The sequence below is a fragment of the Macaca fascicularis genome, chromosome 4 (genome assembly GCF_037993035.2).
Source record: "Macaca fascicularis isolate 582-1 chromosome 4, T2T-MFA8v1.1".
Classification (NCBI taxonomy): Eukaryota; Metazoa; Chordata; class Mammalia; order Primates; family Cercopithecidae; genus Macaca; species Macaca fascicularis.
Window position 1 is genome coordinate 157,790,574 of NC_088378.1, and position 10,333 is coordinate 157,800,906.

Here is a 10,333-nt window from a genome sequence, read left to right on the forward strand (position 1 = left end):
TATTGTAGTTACACATGATGACTTTAATTTGGCTTCAAAGGCTGTAGTCTGTAGCTATTTTATAAGAACTGATTGTTTTTAATGTGTACTCTGAGACAAGGTGAAGAGGAAGGAAATTTCCCCTAAAACCACAGTAGCAATTGTATTATGGTAGATTGAAACTTTCTGTTGAGGCCGGGCATGGTGGCTCACACCTGTAATCCCAGCACTTTGGGAGGCTGAGGTGGGTGGATCACTTGAGGTCAAGATTTTGAGTCCAGCCTGGACAACACGGTGAAACCACTTCTCTAATGAAAATACAAAAACTAGCCAGTCATGGTGGCGCATGCCTGTAATCTCAGCTACCTGGGAGGCTGAGGCATGAGAATCGCTTGAACCCAGGAAGCAGAGGTTGCAGTAAGCCGAGATCACACCACTGCATTCCAGCCTGGGCAACAGAGCAAGACTCCATCTCAAAAAAAAAAAAAAAAAACCGTCACTTTCTAGCACTGGTTTTACAGGGTAGCACAAGTTGCTAAACTGAAGGATTCTAGTAAGATATGTTGTAGACATGGCAAATGAGCAATTCTTATTTAAGGAATTAAGGCTGCAATGATTTGAGCCATGTTTGTTTTGTGAAATCAGATTTTTTTCAAGACAATTTATGGAATTTGTGTTCTTTTTTTTTTTTTTTTTTTTTTTGATGTGGAGTCTTGCTCTGTCTCCCAGGCTGGAGTACAGTGGCATGATCTCGACTTACCACAACCTCCGCCTTCCGGGTTCAAGCAATTCTCCTGCCTCAGCCTCTCAAGTAGCTGGGACTACATGTGCGTACCACCATGCCTAGCTAATTTTTGTATTTTTAGTAGAGATGGGGTTTCACTATGTTGGCCAGGCTGGTCTTGAACTCCTGACTTCGTGATCCACCCCCTGCCTTGGCCTCCCAAAGTGTTGGGATTACAGGCGTGAGCCACCGCGCCCGGTCTTCATTCTTATCGTTTAGGCTCTAAGGTATGGTGATCGTAAGTGTGTTTGCACTTATGTGTTCAACCGTGGATATGATTTTGATACTCTAACCAAGCCACCGAATGTGTGCATTTTGCTGGGAGAGTTGCACACTCTGCAGCAGCCCCTTGCACACTGATACCCGTGCAGGGCTGTAATGGGAAACATTTGAGTCTGGTTGCAAAGATTTGCTCCGTGTGAAATCTGTTCCTCACACAATGGTCAGATCGAAAGGAGTTTCATTACATGGCCGGGCATTTCTTCTTTCTTTGGGGAATATAAAAGGTGAATGCAATACTTTCCAGTTTAAAGTTACCACAAAACTTCATAATCGTAACCTCAAAATCTACTCCAAAAATTATAGAGAACCAGAGGCCTTGAGCTGGCGGCAACTGCCTGTTTGATCTTGGTTAAGTTCCAAAAAGCCAGTGAGAGTTCAAAGCAGGGCCAGGGGCGACTCCACACTTTAATCCCTGCTCCTCTTTCCCTTCCCTCTTCACTCTCACTCTCCATCCTTTGGTATGAACTAGCGGTATATATCCATTTCAATAACGCTGGACACTGTAGATTCTAGAACAATGAGGAAAGCGTCTCCTTATTGATACTGACAGGCCTTTTGGTCAGAAAATGTCCCTCAACAGATGTTAGAAAATGTGGTCATAAACCAAAAAGATATCTGTTACAAATTTTAAGGCCTTTTTATTTCCAGCTTTCTACATTCCATTGGATAAGGTTTAATTTTTCTCTTTCTTTCTTCAGAAATCCCTCTTGAGGGTTCAGGATACAGAAAAAGTAGTTACGCCTGAAGATAAGTTGCTGACTTCGCTCCTACTTTAGTCATCCCTTTCTGATCTTCCCAAGAAGAAACAAAGAATGAACATTAAGGACAATTATGAAGCAATACCCACAATAAAACAAGAATGAGTTCATTTTATTATTCAAGGTACTGTATTTGGAAATTGAATAATGCCTTTTTTTTTTTTTTTTCCTTCAGTCTAACCACTCTGGATGTTATTTCAATCCAATTATTTTGTTGGAAGAAGTTTTTAGATTATTTTAACTCTGGCTAATGAATACATCCCATTGATATTAAAAAGAACTGAGTTGGATGCTGACTTTGAGGGCCTAGGAGTGAATCATTGTCTTAGTACTGACCTAGTCTGAAATTCACTTTCTATCAAATGGGCCACCCAGCATGGAAGAATTCACACTAAAATTCCTAATGATGACACAATCATTCTTCATAAAGGAATAAACCTGGAGTTTTAACACTGTATTATAATGCCTTCTTCTTTCCCAAGAAAATGTATTCTCTATAACGTGAACCAAGTAAGTATGACAAATCAACAATGGAAGAGAGGAGAAAAAAACGAATGCAGATAGTATGCTGATACAGGTGACAGTGATGACACTTGTATGTGGCTGTGCTTCCAAGTCACCCAGAGCCCAAGTGAGTCCTCTACTTGCTGAAGTAAGCATTCCCACTAGGCCTGGTGGCAAAGGCCTATAATCCCAGCACTTTGGGAGGCCAAGCAGGGAGGATTGCTTGAGTCCAAGGGTTCAAGATCAGCCTGGGCAACATAGTGAGACAGTGTCTCTGTGAAAAATAAACAAAAATGGCCAGGTACAGTGACTCATGCCTGTAATCCCAGCGCTTTGGGAGGCTGAGGTGGGCAGACCATCTGAGGTCAGGAGTTCAAGAGCAGCCTGGCCATCATGGTGAAACCCCATCTCTACTAAAAATACAAAAAATTGGCCAGGCACAGTGGTTCAAGCCTGTAATCCCAGCATTTTGGGATGCCAAGGTGGGCAGATCACAAGGTCAGGAGTTCAAGACCAGCCTGGCCAACATGATGAAACCCCGTCTGTACTAAAAAAATACAAAAATTAGCTGGGTACAGTCATGCTCATCTGTAATCCCAGCTACTCAGGAGGCTGAGGCAGGAGAATTGCTTGAACCCAGGGAGTGGAGGTTGCAGTGAGCTGAGATCATGCCACTGCACTCCAGTCTGGGCAATAGAGTGAGACTCCATCTCAAAAAAAAAAAAAAAAATCAAAATATTAACCAGGTACGGTGGCACGTGCCTGTAGTCCCAGCTACTTGGGAGGCTGAGGCAGGAGAATTACTTGAACCTGGAAGGCAGAGGTTGCAGTGAATCAAGATTGTGTCACTGCACTCCAGCCTGGGTGACAGAGCGAGACTCTATCTCAAAACAACAACAACAAAAACAGCAACAACAACAACAACAACTAAACAAAATTAGCTAAGCATGGTGGCATGTACCTATAGTCCCAACTACTTGGGAGGCTGAGGTGGGAGGACTGCTTAACCCTGGGAGGTTGAGGTTGTAGTGAGCTGAGATCCTGCCACTGCATTCCAGCCTGGGTGACAGAGCAAGCTCCTGTCTCTAAAAACAAAAAGAAATGAAAAGCATTCCCAATGTCCCACTTTTCCACTCACTGCAGCCTTGCTCCCTTAATTCTGAGTTTCGGGAACAATAATGAAGAGTGCTGTTTTGTTTGTATTTTCATTGCAAATCTTCTGAATGATGCACAAAGAATGAATGGTTGGCCAGGCGTGGTGGCTCATGCCTGTAATCCCAGGATTTCGGGAGGCCGAGGCGGGCAGATCACTTGAGGTCAGGAGTTCAAGACCAGCCTGGCCAATATGGTGAAACCCCCGTGTCTACTAAAAATACAAAAAAAAAAAAAAAAAAAAAAATTAGCTGGGTGTGGTGGCGTGTGCCTGTAGTCCCAGCGACTTGAGAGGCTGAGGCAGGAGAATCACTGGAACCTGGGAGGTGGAGGTTGCAGTGAGTCGAGATCGCGCCACTGCACTCCAGCCTGGGAGACAGAGCGAGACTCCATTTCAAAACAAAACAAAACAAAACAAAACAAAACAAAGCAACAACAAAAAAGTATGCATGGTTAGAATGGGGAGGCCTGATAACATGACTGCAAGTGAAATATGAGTGTTTGGGTCTTGGTGTCAGGCCACATCACTTTACTCTTAGTCCATATAGTTTTTGGCTGACTCCCCCTCTCCCCGCTCAGGGATGCTCACCTTTGGAATATAGTCACCATGTTTGAGGAAGCCCAGGCCACGTGGAAAAACCACTTGTAGGTGTTCCAATCCATAGCCTTAGCTATCAAGGGTTGCCTGGGTAGGTGGAGGATGGAACAAAGGTGAAGAAATTAAGTCAACATGCTGCTACTCAGGAATTAACCTACTCCACTAATAGTACTGCATTTCTGTATGTATCAGGCACTGTTCTAGAAGTTGGGCCAGGTGTGGTGGTCCCAGCTACTCTGGAGGCTGAGGCAGGAGAATCGGCTGAGCCCAGGTGATAGAGGCTACAGTGAGCTATGATTGTGCCACTGCACTTCAGCCTGAGTGAAGAGCAAGACTTCATCTCCTTTTTTTTTTTTTTTTGAGGCAAGGTCTGGCTCTAGCACCCAGGCTGGAGTGCAGTGGTGCCATCTTTGCTCACTACAACCTTGTCCCCCCTAGGCCCCCACACCTGACTAATTCTGTTTTTGTTTTTGCTTTTTTTTTGCCATGGAGTTTCACTCTTAGTGAAATAGTCAGTGGGATGTCAGCTCACTGCGACTTCTGCCTCCTGGGTTCAAGTGATTATCCTGCCTTACCCTTCTGAGTAGCTGGGATTACAGGTGCCCGCCACCATGCCCGGCTCATTTTTGTATTTTTAGTAGAGATGGAGTTTCACTATATTGGCTAAGCTGGTCTCGAGGTCTTGACCTCAAATGATCCCCCTGCCTTGGTCTCCGAAAGTGATGGGATTATAGGCGTGAGCCCCTGTGCCTGGCCTGACATGTGTTGATCCTTAATAAACATCTTATACCCCAGACTTTATCTTAGCATCTGCTTCTGGAGAACCCACCTGCAACAGAGCATTCTCTTGCCTTTGGTTGATTTGTAGGTTTTCTTTTTGTTGTTGTTGTTTGTTTGTTTTGTTTTTGTTTTGTTTTTTGGGGCAGGGTCTTGCTCTGTTGCCCAGGCTGGAGTGCAGTGGTGTCATCATGGCTCATTACAGCCTCAACCTCCTGGGGCTCATGCAATCCTTCCACCTCAGCCTCTGGGTAGCTGAGACTACAGGCACATGCCACCACGCCTGGTTAATTTCTTTTTTTTTTTTTTTTTTTTTTGTATTTTTTGTAGAGATGGAATTTTGTCATGTTGCCCAGGCTGGTTTTCAACTCCTGAGCTCAAGTCATCCACCCATCTCGACCTCCCAAAGTGCTGGGATTACAGACATGAGCCACCATACCAGGCAATTTATAGGGTTCTTTATCATTGATTACTTAACTATTCACCAAGTTAACTTACAATGTTTATTTTGTTAAGGCTTTAAAATATTCCATTTTGGGCCAGGCACCGTGGCTTATGCCTGTAATCCCAGTACTTTGGGAGGCTGAGGTGAGTGGAACATCTGAGGTCAGGAGTTAGAGATCAGTCTGGCCAATATGGTGAAACCCTGTCTCTACTAAAAAATATAAAAATTAGCCAGGCGTGGTGCTGCATGCCTGTAATCCCAGCTACTCAGGAGGCTGAGGCAGGAGAATTGCTTGAACCTTGGAGGTGGAGGTTGCAGTGAGCCACGATCGTGCCACTGTACTTTAGCCTGGGTGACAAAGCAAGGTGACAGAGACAGGACTCTCTCTCTCTCTGTCTCTCTATTCCATTCTGATTATGATTCAGGAGAAAAGTGACTATTCTGAATGAAGATCAGGCTGAATATCATTGGAGTGCTTATTTGGAAAGGTTGGTAATGCCTTTCTCATTTCTGCTAGCAATATATATTTGGCTGAAATTAGACTTATTTTTATGAAATTACTGCATCAACTGGCCATATACAGACTGCTGATTTTCTATTTTCTCAGCCACCATTCTGCTTTCTTTCTTTTTTTTTCAGTGAAATTATTTATTTATTTATTTATTTTGTAGAGCTGGGGGGGTCTCACTATGTTGTCCAGGATGGCCTTGAACTCCTGGCCTTAAGTGATCTTCTTGCCTTTACCTCCCAAAGTGCTTGGATTACATCTGCTGTTTTCTGATAATTTGATATGAATCATCAAATGGCTTGAAAAGAAAAACTGCAGCCAGGCATGGTGGCTCACGGTTGTAATAATACCAGCACTTTGGGAGGCCGAGGTGAGAGGTTCCCTTGAGGCCAGGAGTCTGTGACCAGCCTGGGCAACATAGTGAGACCCTGTCTCTACAAAAAAATTTAAAAATTAGCTGGATGTGGTGGCGTGTACCTGTAGTTCTACTACTCCAGGGGCACAGGTGGGAGGATTGCCTGAGCTATAGAAGTCAAGGCTGCAGTGAGCCATGATTGCACCACTGCACTCCAGTCTGGGCAACACAAGAGAGACCCTGTCTCCCCCACCTCCCCACAACCCACCCCCCTGCCCCCGCCCCTCCCCCCCAAAAAAAAACAAAACTGCTACCGATGACTAATATCAGGCTCACATCTAAGATTCCCTTCTCTGTGGAATCTTGCCCCTTCAGGTCCTCGATGCCTTGGTACCACTCTGATGACACCCAACAAACGATTTCCCCCGTCTCCGTTTTGTTCATATATTCCTGGAGAGACTGTGTTGGTATGTTACAAATTAATCTGCCATGGCTGGAGGCAGAATTGTCAAGGGTCCCCTTCCCCTCAATTCATTAATTTTAGCCAGTAGAGGTGATTTCAAAGAGTAGATGTTATCTTTCAGTAAAGAAGAAGAGGAACTCAGATTAAAAGGTTAGTAGAAAAAAAAGTTGGCTGTTTTTAATAAGACCGAGCAGGTTCTGGAGAAGTATGCATTGAGTTTTCAATTGCAATTGTATTTCTTAGATTCATCCTTAATTAAAAAAACATGACTTTCACTTATGCACAAACACATTCAAATCTTAGTTCTTCATGTTATTAGTTTTTGTTTCCATTTGTCAGTTTTTTAAATCTCATTACTTTAATTACACTTAATGAAAGGAAAGTTATCATAAATCAAATTTTCAAGAATTTAGGAACTCATTCCTCTATTCGTAAAAAATCTTTAAATTTCTAGTTAACTCTCAATTATTTAGAGTAACAAGTAGGATACCTTTCTTTTCATAATTTAAATCAATGAATAATTTAAAATTATCTTTGGCTTTGGACACAGGTTATAAATTGCTTGTTAAAGATTTATCTTCCTGATTATATTTTACTGAAACAAATATATTGACTTTTAAATTTACCTGTCTTGGCCAAACTATATTTCCTTTTTTGTTTTGTTTTGTTTTTAGAGATGAGGTCTCGAGGCTGGGCACAGTGGCTCATGCCTGTAATCCCAGCACTTTGGGAGGCTGAAGTGGGCAGATCACCTGAGGTCAGGAGTTTGAGACCAGCCTGACCAACATGGTGAAACCCCATCTCTACTAAAAATACAAAATTAGATAGGCGTGGTGGCATGTGCCTGTAATCCCAGCTACGCGGGAGGCTGAGGCAGGAGAATCGCTTGAACCAGGGAGGCGGAGGTTGCAGTGAGCCGAGATCCCTCCATTGTACTTCAATCTGGGCAATAAGAGCGAAACCCTCTCTCTCAAAAAAAAAAAAAAATAACTAGAGATGAGGTCTCACTTTGTCACCCAGGGTGGAGTGCAGTGATGCAATCATAGCTCATTGCAGCCTCAAACTCCTGGGCTCAAGGGAGCCTCCCACCTCAGCCTCCAAACTGCTGGGATTATAGGTGTGAGACATTGTACTCAATGTAACTTTTCCTTTCTACTGTGTGTGTCAAAGTTTACATGTGCTTTTAAGATTGTACACATTCTTCATCACTGTCTTAGTCCATTTAGTGCTACTATAACACAATACCATAGACTGGGTGATCTATAAGAAACAGAAATTTGGGCCAGGTGCAGTGGCTCATGCCTGTAATGCCAGCACTTTGGGAGGGCAGGTGGATCACTTGAAGCCAGGAGTTCAAGACTAGCCTGGCCAACATGGTGAAACCCTGTCTCTACTAAAAATACAAAAATTGGCCAAGCATGGTGTCATGTGCCTGTAGTCCCATCTGCTCAGGAGGCTGCGGCATGAGAATTGCTTGAACCCAGGAGGCAGAGGCTGCAGTGAGATTTTGCTACTGCCCTCCAGCCTGGGTGACAGAGCAAGACTCTATCTCAAAAAAAAAAAAAAAAACAAAAAAAACAAAAACACCCCAAAAAACTAAATTTATGGGCTCACAGTTCTGGAGACTGGGAAGTCCAAGATCATGAGGCTGGCACCTCATGAGACCTTTCTTGCTGTGTTATTCCACGGTGGAGGGCAGAGGGGCAAATGAGGAGGAGACAGCAAAAGGAGGCTGAATTCATCATTTTATAAGAAACCCACACCTTTGGCTGGCGTGGTGGCTCACAACTGTAACGCCAGCACTTTGGGAGGCTGAGGATGCGGATCACTTGAGGTCAGGAGTCTGAGATGCCTGGGTATCATGGCGAAACCTCTTTTTTACTGAAAATGCAAAAATTAGCCAGGCATGGTAGCACATGCCTGTAATTCCAGCTATTTGGGAGGCTGAGGCAGGAGGATCACTTGAGCCCAGGAGGTGGAGGTTGCAGTGAGCAGATATCACACCACTGTACTCCAGCCTGGGCAACAGAGCGAGACCCTGTCTCAAAAAGGAAACTCATCCCATTCCCAAGATAACAGTGTTAATCCATTCATGAGGATGGAGCCTTCATGGCCCAATTACTTCTTTTTTTTTTCATGTCATAAGTTTATTGACAAACATATCTAGTATGTCATGAGTTAGAGTTTGATCCATTTCCAGAGGCTGTATCTCTTAAAATGCTCTTCATATCTGTTAAATGGATGAACTGAAATATCCTTATGATTTAAGCAGTCGGTGTCTTACTATAAGGAAGGGTGCAGCAAATGTAGATCCAAAATACAAACACATCTTAACTAGTAACGCCCACTTGTTTTCCACTGAAAATGGCAAATTCTTCCCAGGGCCCTCCTCATAGTGGCTCCTGCGGACCACAGAGGTTGCGAACCTCCGGATGCTCTGGCCCAACATAGTGAGGCTGGAAGCTCTGCGAAAGGCGCAGAGACCGAGGACGGATGAAATGGCGGCACCTCACCAAGACCTTGTTTTCTTTCTTTTTTTTTTTTTTTTTTTGAGACAGAGTCTCGCTCTGCCGCCCAGGCTGGAGTGCAGTGGCGTGATCTTGGCTCACTGCAAGCTCCGCCTCCCGGGTTCACGCCATTCTCCTGCCTCAGCCTCCCGAGTGGCTGGGACTACAGGCGCCCGCCACCTCGCCCGGCTAGTTTTTTTGTATTTTTTAGTAGAGACGGGGTTTCACTGTGTCAGCCAGGATGGTCTCGATCTCCTGACCTCGTGATCCGCCCGTCTCGGCCTCCCAAAGTGCTGGGATTACAGGCTTGAGCCACCGCGCCCGGCCCAAGACCTTGTTTTCACGGCCCAATTACTTCTGAAAGGTCTTACGTTTTTTTTTTTTTTTTGAGACGGAGTCTCGCTCTGTCGCCCAGGCTGGAGTGCAGTGGCGCGATCTCGGCTCACTGCAAGCTCCGCCTCCCGGGTTCACGCCATTCTCCTGCCTCAGCCTCCCGAGTAGCTGGGACTACAGGCGCCCACAACCGCGCTCGGCTAATTTTTTGTATTTTTAGTAGAGACGGGGTTTCACCGTGGTCTCGATCTCCTGACCTTGTGATCCGCCTGCCTCGGCCTCCCAAAGTGCCGGGATTACAGGCGTGAGCCATCGCGCCCGGCAGGTCTTACGTTTTAACCCTGTTGTAGAGGGGATTAAGTTTCCAACACATGAATGGGGAACACATTCAAACTGTAATAATGTCTTGTGGCATTCCGTGGTGGTATATAAGACACCCCACAATCATTAATTATGGTGATTTGGAGTCCTCTATAAAATTGATCTTTCAACTGTGCATACAGTTACCCTTTCTTTTCCTCCTTTGTATCTCTTTTTTTTTTTTTTTTTTTTTGAGATGGAGTCTTGCTCTGTCGCCAGGCTGGAGTGCAGTGGTGTGATCTCGGCTCACTGCAACCTCCACCTCCTGGGTTCAAGTGATTCTCATGCCTCAGCCTCCTTAGAAGCTGGGACTACAGGTGCGCGCCACCATGCCCAGCTAATTTTTGTATTTTTAGTAAAGAGGATTTCACCATGTTGGCCAGGATGATGTCGATCTCTTGATCTTGCGATCTGCCCGCCTCGGCCTCCCAAAGTGCTGGGATTACAGACGTGAGCCACTGCGCCCAGCCGGTCTATCTTAATAATAACAACAATTTGTGCCTCCATTGTGCTTTGTATTCAAGGAAT

The 10,333-nt window shown here is 44.7% G+C and overlaps 1 protein-coding gene across 1 annotated transcript; it reads right to left on the reverse strand.

The window, feature by feature from the left end:
• Window positions 1–8,862: 8,862 nt before the first annotated feature.
• Window positions 8,863–9,723, reverse strand: LOC123572831 (cytochrome c oxidase subunit 7C, mitochondrial-like). The gene has a single exon (XM_045390406.3). It carries the CDS (start codon window positions 9,052–9,054, stop codon window positions 8,863–8,865), a length of 192 nt encoding a protein of 63 aa, XP_045246341.2. The 5' UTR covers window positions 9,055–9,723.
• Between the last annotated feature and the right edge of the window lie 610 nt (window positions 9,724–10,333).

Bases quoted from the DNA above. Each gene is read 5' to 3' on its own strand.
- LOC123572831 (XM_045390406.3), bottom strand. From the start codon at position 9,054: ATGTTGGGCCAGAGCATCCGGAGGTTCGCAACCTCTGTGGTCCGCAGG.